We start from the raw sequence: 14,564 nt of genomic DNA on the forward strand, positions 1-14,564 counted from the left end.
AGAAATATATAATATGTTAAAAAATAAGAAATACAGACTTTATTCTTTTTCCTTTTTTAACTAAAACATTTTTTCATCTGTTATGCAGCACACCTGCAAAGCCAGAATAGTGCCAGTAGTCTGCTGTTTTAGTGATGGATTTTAAAGCACCAAAGTGTGTTCCAGTAAATGAGTTCATATTAAATGTTCTTTATACCATTTTTTATAATACTTGTAAACTTGAATGAATTGTATATAAGATGAGTTCTGGACTTTGAATTAAAGGATCTGAATTCAAGTCCTCATTGTGCCATTATTTGCCATGTGATTTAGAAAAGTAACTTTATATCTAAGAAAACATCTTCATCTGTTATATGGAGATAATATTTGCACTGTGTGCCTCATAGATTTGCAGTAAATAACTTGCTTTATAAACAATACATGGTATTCAAAATTTTAACTATTATGAAATAGATAATATGTTGTCTCTTTAAACTTTATATTTTAGCATTTTTTAAAATATCACTGTAGTATGCAAGTTATAGGGAATTCTATAATAAGTCTATAATAAGGCTATAGAATTCTATAAATTCTATAATATAGAATCTAAATATTCTATAATATTATAATAATATTATATGCTATAATAAGTATAATAATTAAGACTAGAAAATCATTTCTTTTACTCTGTCAGAACACTGGTAGAAAAGAGATTTCCTCATTTTTGAGCCCCAAAATTTGATTGTAAAATAAATGAAATGGTAGTACCACCCTCTTTTAAACATTACTTGATAACTCTGTGGAATTTATACATCTCAAATACAAGAAAGATTTAGATACTTGTTACTAAGTACTTATTTTTATTAGTTACTTTAGTTTTGGGAAAACTATAACTGTAACAAAAATATGTTTTATTGTTTTTTTTAATTCTGTAAATGAAAGAATGTATTTTTCTACATACATGTATTCATGTTTCTTTTTTCATCTGAAAATTCCCCCAGGAATTTCCAGTGTTATGTTATGTTAAAAGAATAGACTTTTAATGGTTTATAAACACTTTGTTATTATAGGAGAGCAAAGTCCTAATGTATCATTGATGCAGAGGATGTCAGATATGTTATCAAGATGGTTTGAAGAAGCTAGTGAAGTTGCTCAAAGCAACAGAGGACGGGGACGTTCTCGGTCTAGAGGTAAATTATTTTTTTTATTTGGTACATATTTTTAAAAATTACTATAAAGAAACTATTAAAGTAAAAAAGTCACGAAACTTTTTATTAGTAGAGAGATAGATTTACAATAACATTTTTATTAGTACATATTACCTATGATTTCCAAGTTTTGATTGGGAAAATCAAGAGCCAAAATTCTAATTGGGGAAGGAAAAGGGTTTCCATCTTTTGCTTCTTGATTTCTCCAGTCCTTTTCCTCTCTTTAAAGAACAAAAAAAAAAAAATGAGATCACCCAATTTAAGCCCTTTTGTAAGAAATAGGAGACTGCAAACAGACCTTCCTACTAGTTATGTCTTCCAAGGTATTTCTTTTTTTTTTAGTTATTAAATATAGTTCAAATTATTGAATCCTGAAACATAAAAAAATTAACTCAACTTTTATTATTTGTATTTTAAATAAACTGATCATTTAATTTTTTGATGCCTATTTTTTTTTTTTTCATTCTTTAGGTGATGAATTAGTTTAGGAGAAATGTATATTTATGCTTAAACCTAAACAAGGGAATGTTTAAATTATAGTTATTGAAACTGTCTGAAATGAGTATTAATTTAAAATGATTTGTGGAAATGTCACTGGTACTATGTGCATTTTTCTTATGGAAAAAGTAAGAAAGAGCATTGGCTGTGACTTTTAAGATCCTGGTTTGCTAGTGTCTACCACTTCTTATGTGGGACTTTGGATAAGTTACTGTCCCTCTATGAGATTCACTTTCTTCATCTGTAAAGTAGTTAGAGTTTAGATTTGATGATTTGTTCCAGCTCTAGATTCTATATAATCTGTGAACCAACCTTTTTTCTAATTTTCCCCAACAAATTGAGATTTAGGAAACAAATAAGACAACATTCTTTTCAGATTTGGGTTGTTTATGTGACTATACCTATTTTTAATCTATTAATGTTTATTGAGTTGTTAAAAGCTGGATTAAATCTTTTTTCAGTTCTAGAAAATTTGGGATTATCTGTTTGATGCTATATGGGGTTTTTTGGCTACAAAAATGTAAACTAATTATAATATCAGAACTAGAAGGGGGAATATGGACATCATTTAGTCATGGGATCATATATGGAGAGCTGGAAGAGACCTTAGAGTTTATTTGATCCAACACTCTCATTGTGCAGATAAGGAGTCTGACAATCAAAGTCAGCTGAGTTGCCCAAGCTTGCAAAGGGACTTTGTGACCTCAGGTGATTGTATCTCTAAGCACATTTCCATGATTAACAGATTGATGCCATTGCTCATAAGAGGCATTGGGTAATAGTGTAGGTATATGTCACTGTAAATCTGTCTCTCAACTATTAAAACTTTAAAAATTTGTGTTCATAAGAGTTGAACCAGCACATTATTTATTTTTAAAAAAAATTTTTATTAAAGCTTTTTAATTTCCAAAATATATGCATGGATAATTTTTCAACATTAACCCTTGCAAACTCTTGTGTTCCCATTTTCCCCCTTTTCCCCCCACTCCCTCCCCTAGATGACAAGTAATCCAATATATGTTAAACATAGTAAAAATATATGTTAAATCCAATATATGCATATATTTATACAATTATCTTACTGAACAAGAAAAATCAAATCAAAAAGAAAAAAATGCAAACAACAAAAAGAGTGAGAATGCTATGTTGTGAACCACACTCAGTTCCCAAAGTCCTTTGTCTGAGTGCAGATGTCACTCTTCATCACAAGATCATTAGAACTGGCCTGAATCATTTCATTGTTGAAAAGAGCCACGTCCATCAGAATTGATCATTGTATAATCTTGTTGTCATGTACAATGATCTCCTGGTTCCAGCACATTACTTATTAGCTCTCACTGAGTGGAATGTAATCATTTGGACTCTTTACAGGGCCAATCAGATTGAGTTTGTTTCCACCAAATAGGCTGATGTTAGCAAACTGTCCCAGTCATTTGAAGGTTTTGGCCATCTTTGAAACCATGGTTCTCATTTTCTCTCATCATCTCATTTCCTGATGACATGTTAAAGTTTCTGTCTTCAGAAAGATAGTTTTTGATTTAAATCTTCCTTGAATATGTATCTGTTGAAGGAGGGACAAACCAGTCAGATACTCCTGCTGTTCCTACTGGTCCATCAAGTACTGAATTAGAAGTAGGTGAGACTGCAATGGAAGTGGACACTCCTGCAGAACAATTTCTTCAGTCATCTTCCTCTTCAACTGTGTCAGCGCAGGCACCTTCAACGTCATCTTCCACAGAAAGCCCTCGTTCCACATCTTTGCTTTCTTCTCCAGACACTGAACAGAGACTATCCTTAGAAGCTTCTGGACACCATACACATCATCAGTCGGGTGAGAATAATATACTCTAAGTAGGTAGTTTTTCCTGTTTTCTAATAATGAGAATTTCTCTATTTTAAGATATGTTTAGAAGATGCTAGTTTTTTTTTTTTTATCAATTCCTGCTAGAATAATTGACCAGAATGAGATGTATATGTACATATTACATCACAGAATTTGTGACTCCTTAAGTTAAATGTGTATACATGTATCTATTTCCTTAATATTTTTCTCTAGAAAGAAATAAAATTCTGAAGAAAAAGTTAATTTAAGAAAACTAACTTCCACTGTTGAGGAGTAAAACTATCAATTACTTTTCTCTCTTAATTGAGTTGGAGTGGTTCTTTCTCACTGAAGGCAACCTAGCACAGTGTACCTATTTTCTATTATGTGTGTTACACATGCCTTTTGTTAAAGGCAGAAACTTTCCGTTTTTATGAAAATAATGCTCCCAAGTATAACAGTTATCACAAGGTAGCAAGAATGTTAGTTCAATTTAAAAAGCGTTTTACCTAAAGGTTACTATAAATCCAAACATTATCACATAGGGTCTTCGTTGGTTTTATCTCCATTTTCTGTTTAAGAAAATGGCTCATTCTTTTAAACTTAATATATTTTTAAAATCCTGATTATTGTTCTTGAAAGAATGACATTTCATGATAATATTTTATGGTTCTTTACCAGTTTATTATAATATTTTTTCTTGAAAATAATTACACAATTTACTTAAAGAATGTTTTACCCTTTCTTCACTTTAACTATGTGGGAATAAATGCTTGTTTTATTAGTATCTGATATCAGAAAACAAATGTACCAGAGTATTTCCTTAATACCATAGGTCTTCATGGCCATTTTCAACATCATAACTTTTATCTTTATTCCTCCCCAAGATCTCCACCAAAAAACCAAAATCAAACCATCAAATAGATAAGTATGTATTCAAGCATTTTCTGAGAACATTTTATATTTAGAATAGTTATGCACCATGTGTTTAAGTTATAAACTATTCATCTTAAAAACAAATAAAATGTTTGTTTAGAATTTCTATGATATTCTACTAGAAATGGAATTTATTCTTTATGTATCAGCTCCCCATCCCCCTTCCCACCCTCACCTGCCAGGCACAAGTTGAAACTTTAAAAATTCTTAACAGCTCATCTGTATGATGCTACTTTTATTCTTGCTTCCATAGAAACTGACACCAAATCAAAAGAAGTGGGGTATTTTAAAATAAGCTCTATTTCATCAGTATCCCCTTTTTGGTGATTTAATGTCAGTTTCCATGGAATTAGAAGCCAGAATCATTTGTAGAAGTTAGGTTTTTAGTAGGTTTTTTTCTGTTCATAGACCACAAAGACACATTTTCAGCTGAGTACAGTCTACTTACATTTTAACTTAAGGGCATAAAAAAGTTTTCTAAGAAGAAAAAAATGTACAAAGTTTATTTTTCAGAGCAGATTTTCACACTTGTGAAAAACTTGTTAGTTATACAAAACATTTTAAAATTAAGCAAATGTTATTTTAAAGTAAATGATATTCTGAAGCAATATTAAATAGCTTATGTCCAATAATCTATTTCCAGGGTAATCTAGTAAGGAGATTATACAGTCCAGGGACTTAGATGTTTACTGAATAGTACTCTAACATAATCATTAATTTAATCATTCAAAGATTCATGATTTCATTGCTTCAAGTTCTCCTTCTACCAATTCAGATTACAATTCTCTTTATTTTTTAAGGGATGATCTTGATTAATTGCTGTGTCACACTGCCTCCCCCCTTTCCCCACTTCATTGCCTGTTGATCAGGTGATTAGACATGCTGAATTTAGCTAGGCAGGCTCTCACACGACAAGATGTTTAGTCTCTTACTGGGCCTTTATGCAAGTTTTTCTAGGTTGATAAGGAACTTGCCATAACTTGAACAGTTTTTAAGAATTTAAGATTGTTTTTTAAAAACTGTAAGACTTGAGAGAGGATTTTATTATTCTATTAATTCTTTTGAAAATTAAAAAAAATCCCTCTGTTTGAATTTTTATATTGAAAACAGATCGCTATTAATTATATTGATAAATCAGTTTTCACCTTGAAATATTTGCTTTATTAATATATACCTAAGAGACAGAGTATAGTTGTTTTTGTGATGAAATAATCATCATTATTTTAAAACTGGCAATCCTTGAATATGAAATTAAATAAGAAATTACAAAAAAGCAAAACATTTTTGATTAGCTAAAATAGTCATAAAGTAATTTCCCCAGGAAACCAAGACACTGCAGCTTAAGTTCCCCTACAATTAGGAGTGCAATATAAATTGACTGTCATTTATTTGACACAGTTTAAGGTCGTGCATGTTTACAAAGGCATAGCTTCCAACAGGAAGGCCCTTTACATTTGTGGTTTCTTTTCACTATTTCCATTTCTATCACATCTAAATTCAGATGGATTTGTGAATAAGAGGAATCAAAATGGCAAGCAAATACAAGTTATGAATCTAATTGGGTGCAAAGCCACCTTCTATCCTTACCAATCCAAATTAGAATCAAGATGGACATGGACTTAAGAGACAGTGCTTTAAGAGTTCTTCTTTAGGTTCAGTAAGAATTTCTAAAGTGTATCTCTTGGTGTACTTAGTTCCTACTTTCAAGCAACTGAGTTCCTTCAAATTCCTATAATTCTCCCTCCTACTCCTTTGCCTACCCTAGCATTCGGGGCATTTTGGCTAATCAAATCAGATATTTATTGAGCTCTTTCTTGTATTCCAGAACCTGTGCTAGGCACTGGTCAGGAGTGAAATTTGCTTCTTTATGCCCAGGTGGATCATGGCCACTCAAACCACATTTTGACTTATCTTTGGAAAGTTGTATAAAATGCCATATGTTCAGTCATGTAATTTTTTAAAATCACTCATGTTCTTCCTCAAAAGTCTCTATTATCTAAGTATTCAAACCATTCTTACCTAAAGCCATAAATCCTAAGATCTTGAGTCAATTTAGTTATTATTTTATACATGATTATTTTTATGCCTTTAATGCATACTTCTCAGGTTATAAAAGCCATATTATATGTATAAAAGGAGTAGGAAAACATTAATAAGCTGAAATTATACAAGCTACAATTAAATATCTGTCAAAAAGTGTTTATAACATATTTAAGTTCATTAGAGAGACATATTTGGTATACTGATTCGTTGGCCAGATTTGAAGTCAGGAAGACCTGAATTTTTAAATAGAACCTCAGATGCTAAGTATGTGACCATAGATAGATAACCTGATAACTTCAGGTTCTAGGTATATGATCATGGATAACTGTCATTTAACCTTACTTGGGCAACTCTATAAAACTATGTTACAGGTAAATTGATCATCTGAATCAGTAGAAAGAATCTCCATGCCAGAAATTCCCCAAATTCATGAAATCGTAATTCTGGACTAATAAAAATATAATTTCATTATTAGTATAATTTATTCAAAACCAATTATATGACTATACTGTTAATTTCTTTTTCCATCAGTATGCAGAATATTATTTAATAACAAGATATTTAGTCCAGTAGTCACCTCTAAAAATGATCTAAGAAATGATTCGTGCAATTTTATCTTTCTATTAGAAAGTTTCTTTTATTGAAAAGAAAGACATAATGAAAAAAGAAAGAAAAGTAAATGCATTTGTTTTTTCCTTGCAATCCAAAATATTTAGATGAAAGAATCAGGGTACTGTTTTATAGTTTATTTGATATATTTTCATCTCTATTCTAGAGAAATGTGTCCTTTTATTAAATCTTTATAACTTTCTATGATTGAAGAGGACAGAATAGAAAAACTAGATTGATTGGCTATATCTTAATCAGTAAACAAATATGTTAGCTTTATAAATAGCATCTAAATATTCATAAAACATTTAATGACTCTTATGTATTATATGAACCACTCAAAACCTGCTCATTAATCCCCTTTTTGATATTTCTTTTTTTTTAATTAAAGCTTTTTATTTTCAAAACATATGCATGGATAATTTTCAACATTCAACCTTGCAAAACCTTGTGTTCCAAATTTTTTTCCTCCCTTCTCCCATCCCTTCCCTAGATAGCAAGTAAACCAATATGTATTAAACATGTGCAGTTCTTTTATACCTATTTCATGCTGCACAAAAAAAAGTCAGATCAAAAAGGGAAAAAATGAGAAAGAAAACAAAATGTAAGCAAACAAACAACAAAAAGAATGAAAATACCATGTTGTGATCCATACTCAGTCCCCTCAGTCCTCTCTCTAGGTGCAGATGGCTCTCTTCGTCACAAGACCATTGTAACTGGCCTGAATCTAGATATCTATTGATAACCATACATGGCAGCTTGCCTTTTTATAGATATTCTTATCTCAAGTTCAGATCATTAACAGTGGAGTAAAACAAACATGTAGGAAATTTGTCTTTTAGAATTATCTATTTAGTCAAATACTTATTAAATATATGGCCTTAGAGATAAGGAATTAAAAAAACATATGTCCCCTGCCATAAGGCTGCTAACATGTACTTAAATAGCTATTATTCATATTTGAATGAGATATGTACATTCAAGCTGAGAGATTCAAGAAGTTGGTATTATTTTGTGAAGGAGGGGGAGTGTCTGCAGGATCTTGAAGATATTGAACAAGTTTGGCAGGAGATACTGAACTACTCTCCTCCAGATATTGAGGACAGTTTCTGCAAATACTTGGAGGTAGGTAGATCAGGGAAAAGAAGGAAAAATGGGTGACTGACATCCTAGAATTCATTGTAGTTGCACATTTGCACAATACATTAATAGTGTACCAACTACTTTTATGCACATTGATTCCCTGAATCTTTGGTACAATCCTTTGAGATAGTAAAGGGAAAAAATATGAATCTTCTTTGTTAGACTACTGGCAAATGGTCCAGTTAGGTGAGTGAAGTGGAGTAATATTTTTTTTAAAAAGCTGAAAAGGAAGTTACGAGCTAGATTATGGAGGGTCTTGAATGTTTGGTCCTTCCATTTTGTCATGTAGTCATTGGGGATTCATGAAAGCTTTTAATCAGAAAAATGGTAGGATTAAATCTGTGTGTTAAAAAGGATACTCTGACAACTGAAGAGTAGATTCCAGTAGAGAATGGAAGTAGAGGACTCATTTTAAAAACAGTTATAGTGAGCTAGCTCTGTGAGAGGTAATGGAAGAAAGTAATGGTTAGTGATGGCATGTGTAGAAAGTAGGGGGCAGTTGGTATAGATGTATTTTAAATATAGTTGGAAATATAAAACTGAGATGCATTCAAATGGTTTTGAGTATGTTTAGTATGGTGAAGATAAAGGAAACCATGAAAGTAGATGACATGGAAAGAGAGTATATATAGACTGTGAAGAGAACCAGGGAGACAAGTTGGGTTTGTTTCTAGCATTAGAGGCCAGAAGGACAGAGAGGAGCCAGTGGAGAAAACCCCAAACCAAGGAATTATAGTCAGAAAGATCAGGAAAGAAGTCCATGAAAGCATGTTTTGTTCAAATTGTAATTAGAATCACTCACATTTATATAATACTTTGACACTGCCAGAAATAGGATTCAGACCCAGGCTTTTTGCCTGCTTCAGATGATGCAGAAAGATTCTGACTGATAAGTCCTGAGAAAAGACCCTCAAATTGAACAGCAGAGACATTACTGGGGACCTTGGAGATTAGTTTGATTATAGTGATGAACATCAAGTTAGACCAGAAGAGGCTGGAGAATATTTGGTGAGGAAGTTGAGGTAGCATTTGGAGCCATTGTTTTCCTCAAACCTGTGGAAAGGTAAAGAGAAAAGGTTGAGACATGGGCACTTGTGATTTATGGATTAGAGGAAAGTGAGTGGCAAAAAGTTCACCTGAGAGAAATAAGTTCTTAAGTCATTGACTGTATAAAGGGGAAGGAGGTGATGGAATGAGAGTAGAGAACAGGGCAGATTCAGGAAGGAGGAGGGAGGAACATAGAAGACTATCCTCAGAGAACAGGATTTAAGATTAGAATTTAGAGGGTTGAAAAAGGGATCACTTCTGGCTACTTAAGAAGGCTATTTGAAAGGAAAATATTTGACCTGGCCTTTAAGGATAGGAGGAAATGATATGGTACACATGCAAACAAAGGGCCTTCAGTCCTAGGAAATGAAAAGAGCAAAGCACCTTAGTAGGAAAATGAGTGTGTTTGAGAGACATAAATTAGATTACATCCTTCCCTCTCATATTCAAGCAATGATGGGGTCCCGTTACTTCTGCCTTTTTCAAACTTTTTGGCCCTCCATAATGAGGCACCATCTTATTCTTCTTTATTTCTTATTATTCTTCTCTGTGTACTTTATATATACCCCAGACAGTTTGAAATAATGGCTTTCTCTTTAGTCTGTCTTACTGCTTTAGTAGCACATACAGAGATGGGTGGATCACTTTACTCATGCCATTCTTTGTTCCTGGAATACCAACCCATTTGTTTGGTGAATGCACATTCACATTTTAAAATTAGAACCAAATGACAAGTGCTTGAAGCCTTTCCTGACCCCCATCTCAAGTTGGTAATGACTTTTCCCCCTTAAATGTCACATAGGACTTTGTGTAGATTTTTCCTACATACTTACTATTATTACAGTATGGTTATTTGTATCATATCCCTTTAACAGAATATAAGCTCTTCATTGGATTATTAGGGATCATGTTTTATACAGACTTCATTTTACCTAACTATGACATTGCCCTCCCCACTATAGGCAATTAATAAATGTTTCTTGAATGGAATTAAATTGAAAAAAAGGCAGGAAGAGGAAGAAGGATTTAATATTAAGCTAAGGAATCTGGATTTCACTTAATAGGCAATAGGGAACCACAAGTCGTTTTTAAGAAATCATTTGTAAATGAGGAAGATGTCTGGAGGTTTTAAGGTGGTCTGGAGGTTTTAAGGTTTTAAGGCGGAGACAAGTAAGTGGAGACCAGGAAGTTAGGGAGGAGATATTCAATTAGTCCATACATAAGTTAAAAAGGATCTGAACTTGATTGTCTTTATTCCCTGAATAAAGATTCCCTGAATGAGATTACCCTGGACATTTACTAGGGAAAGCATTTAGAAATTCAGAGTGAATTTTCTGTTGAATTTTCTTGTTACTCAGCACAAAGCTACATATTTACATTGGCATAACTACAAACTTTCAGTTCCACTAGTGTTGACAGTGCTATTAAGTTTTAAGTGATCTTAAACCTTCTGAATTTCACATTGCCCATCAGCAGTTGTTACGTGGGCTGTATGTAACAGGTATTTTTCATAAAGATGTGTTTTATATATGTATAAACACATGTGCATATACATTTCCTCCCTTTTTAAACTTTTATTTCACTGTCTTAAAGAGTATCAACTGGAAGTTAACAGGTCAAGAGTCTGATATTCTTTAGTTAGTCCTGCTTATAACTTTTTTTGAGAACATATTCTTTCAACCTGGAGAGGAATTTTTTTTTTTTAAATCCTGTGGATAATAACATCTATTTAATGCAGTCTTTAAAAACTAAAGAAAACCATAAATGTATGGTTCACAAGATTATTATAGTCACCTCTTGATTTTTCAGACTACAGATTAGTGTTCAATTGAGAGCCCTCTATTCAGCTAATTTAGGGCTATTGTCTCATAGTTATTTCTGCCTTTGGTCATGAAGGTTAGAGTCTTAGGCCAACAGGGTAGTTTTCAAGTGCATTTATCAAAAGTCTTCTTTGAGTCGTTACAAATTTATTCTGTAGTCTTAACAATTACATGTTATTTTTGCTTAAGTAGATTTTATGTACAAAATGTTCATTTTGTGTTGCAAAATGATACTTTATTTCATTTTATTGGACACATTTTTATTTATTATGTTGCATATAAAAAGATTACAATATATCTAAAAGGAAAAAAACTTGTTGCTAACATAACATGTTAAGTATCAGCAAGTATCTAGACCTACTTGAAATTATTTGGAAGTTACCAAGAGATCCCATGAAATAATTTAATCAGTTTCCTGTTTGTCCAGTCACTAAAGAAACAGCAAAATAGAGGATTAGAATTATTGAGAAATCATCCCTTCTTCCCCTGAAGATCTACAGAATGGACTAAATGTTTTGATAGTTACATGTAAATAGACAATAGTGTATTGCTTCAAGTCAGCAAAGTAATTGGAATTTATTTCCATGAGGTATAATAATACTAATGTAAATAAATTTTTCACATTTCAATCTGGTATTTTAGTATAGAAAGACTAAGTAGAGAGATTTTTTTAAAAACTGAATAATTCTTTGTATTTTATTTTCATTTTATTTAATTACATAAACATTATTAAGAACAATGGAGGTTAACATGAAAATTTCAGTATGCATTATGTACATATTATCTACATACATATTTATACATATATATAATATGTATAAGTGTGTGTGTGGGTATAAATGTCAAAGCCTATGAAGAGGGCTATCATAGTTCCATCATAAGGAATCCACATTTTCTTATATAAATAAGCAGCTTGCTTTTTCTTCAACTAAGATGTTTCTTTATCTTTCTTCTCTTTGATGTTTTTAGATGCTGTGATATCTATTTATTTCCCTGTTCTTTTACACCCTTTTTTTCCTGTCTATGTCAGAGTTTTTAAGGGGGCCTGAGATAGCTCTGCTTCGTAAGGGCCTGCAACAACTGAGGCTTAAGAGAGCTGAGCAGCAGAAACAACAAGAGCTAGCTGAGGCCGCACAAGGACAGCCTTCCACTTCTGATCAATCTTCCCCTGGGGGTTCCTCCCAGAGCCCTCATCCTTCAGGTTGTCAATACCAAGTATTCTTCAGCAGCTTAGCCCGTAGAGCTGGTTGTTGATGTTGCTGATGTTTGCTGAGATGCTTCTGTATACATTTCCCTGACATAAGATAGAGCTAATGCACTATTGCTGCTTATCCCTTCCTTGCATGTGGTGGTATTAATCATCACATGGTGAAATAGACAGTGCATTACCCTAGTATACCCTAGATGTATACCCCCCAAAATTATTTTTTGTGTTTTTAATATATGGGGCAGAGAATTGTTTACTTTTTCCAGATTCAACTGACATTCTTCTGGTGCCTGTTATGTGCGATGCACTGTATTAGGTACTGGGGATGCAATGGTGGAAAAAACCCCACAGTCCAGTCCCCATTGTCAGGTGGTATCTCTTACAATGAAATACAATAGGGAAATAAATAAATATAAGAGGATAACAAAGGAAAATATTTGAAGAGAGTGAGATCATGCTCATTTGGAAGAATCAGTAAAGGCTTCATACTGGAGGTGACCTCTGAGATGAGCTTTCAAGGAAGAGATGGATTCCAATAGATAGAGATATTGAGGAGATTCACTGTGAGCATGGAATACATAATAGCCTTTATGAAACATAAAGGTGAGGATGCTAGGCAAAAGTTAGAAATAAGGTCTAGTTTGGTTGAGTAAATGAAGGAGGCTAGAGTAGAGGGAAATCAGGAAAATAGACTAGAATGCAAGTTGGATATCAAGCACAGGAGCTACTGAAAGTATTTTGAGCAGAGGTACAATATGGTCGTCTCTGATTATTAGGAAAATGACAGCTTTATAGAAAATAGATTAATGAAAGGAAAAACTAAAATCAGGGATATTAGTAAAAATGGCATTATGATAGGCCAGGAAAGAAGCAATGAAAACCTCTTCTGGACTGTTAGGATGGAGGTTGGGGAAGGAGATCAAAAGGAGACAAATATTTAAAATATTAAGGAGGTGGAATCCTTAAGACTTAGTAGTTGATTAGATCTGAAGGAGGAGAGAAACTAAAAGTATCTCTTAAGATTCTGAATAAATGTATCATTGTGGAAATAAGAAGACTAGAAAAATTAGGAGAGAGGATAGATTTTGAGAGAAAGATAAGTTTAATTTAGCATATATGGCATTTTTGTATACTAATGGAACATCCAGGTGGACAAACCTAGTCAGCACTAGAAATAATAATATTTGAGATTAGGGAAGAAATTGCATCTGGAAGCATAGATTTGGTAGTCATAAGTAAAGCCATGACATGGGATCTTCAAGGGATAGAGTATAAAGAGAAAGAAAAAAAACCTCAGAAGCATCCTATTAGAAACTAAGAGAGAGTATTGAGTGCTGATAAATGTAGAGCCTCTACTTCTGGAGAGTACTTGTGCATTAAAATGAACTCAATGAACAGAAAATGCCTCTAACAAGAAGGCTGCTATATCTTGGCTTCCAGCTCTCCGTTGCTTTGAAAGTTAATGCATATTTTTATATGAACTACATAGTGCTGGATTGAAGTGCTTATAGAATTGCTTACAGAATTATGATTAACCCTCACCTATTATATTGAATTTATAGTTTTAGTTAATATTTATACTATTTTATTGTAATTACAGTTTTTACAGAATTGGTTAATTTTTTGTTTTCTATATATTTAGATTGTAATTCAAGGTCTTTTATGTAGGTCACAAGTTTCTGGTATGAGAACAAATATGTATTTAGCCTTTACTCACGATCTCACTCTATTACCTATAAAACCTTGATATTTAATATAATTGTAATTTTGGGGGGGAATTTTAATATCATAGAGCATATTTAAGGGCTTGGGAACTCTTTAGGGTTACCTTCTATGACAAAAAAACAAAATAACTTGGCAACTTGATGTTATTAAATGACATTTATTTAGTTATTATAACTTCACATTTCTTTTAGAAATGAGAATACATTTAGTTTCTGATACAAATAGATTTGTGAGCCTTTGGTTAACAGATAACCAAAGATGAAAATAGTAATTAATTGCTCTGAACAGCATGACAAAATTACTTTGCAGCTAGGAGGTCCGAAAACTATTTGTATTGTCTTACTCTTCATTTATATCTCCTTTTCCTAAATGTGTTTTATAGGCTCTTACAACAGTAGAAATATTTCAGTGTTTTTAGGATCTGTAGTATCATTAGTGTGTTACTCCCTCTGCTTATGCAGATCCCTTCTTGTATCTTAATAGATAGACTTTAGGTACTATATCCAAAAGGAAAATGTGGTGCCTTG

General features: G+C 32.5%; 1 protein-coding gene across 7 annotated transcripts in view; it reads left to right on the forward strand.

Moving 5' to 3' along the window:
* The window catches only part of DCAF6 (DDB1 and CUL4 associated factor 6), a 157,164-nt gene that overhangs the window by 77,202 nt on the left and 65,398 nt on the right, over nt 1-14,564 (forward strand). For 4 of the 7 annotated variants that reach the window (XM_031936838.1, XM_031936842.1, XM_031936839.1 and 1 more), the window contains exons 9-10: nt 1,050-1,169; nt 3,256-3,516. In XM_031936838.1, the coding sequence (XP_031792698.1) occupies nt 1,050-1,169; nt 3,256-3,516 (381 nt within the window). Of the gene's footprint in view, nt 1-1,049; nt 1,170-3,255; nt 3,517-12,135; nt 12,307-14,564 lie in introns of all 7 variants that reach the window. The other 3 variants (XM_031936840.1, XM_031936837.1, XM_031936841.1) reach the window with 1 other exon arrangement.

Source organism: Sarcophilus harrisii, chromosome 4 (genome assembly GCF_902635505.1).
Source record: "Sarcophilus harrisii chromosome 4, mSarHar1.11, whole genome shotgun sequence".
Classification (NCBI taxonomy): Eukaryota; Metazoa; Chordata; class Mammalia; order Dasyuromorphia; family Dasyuridae; genus Sarcophilus; species Sarcophilus harrisii.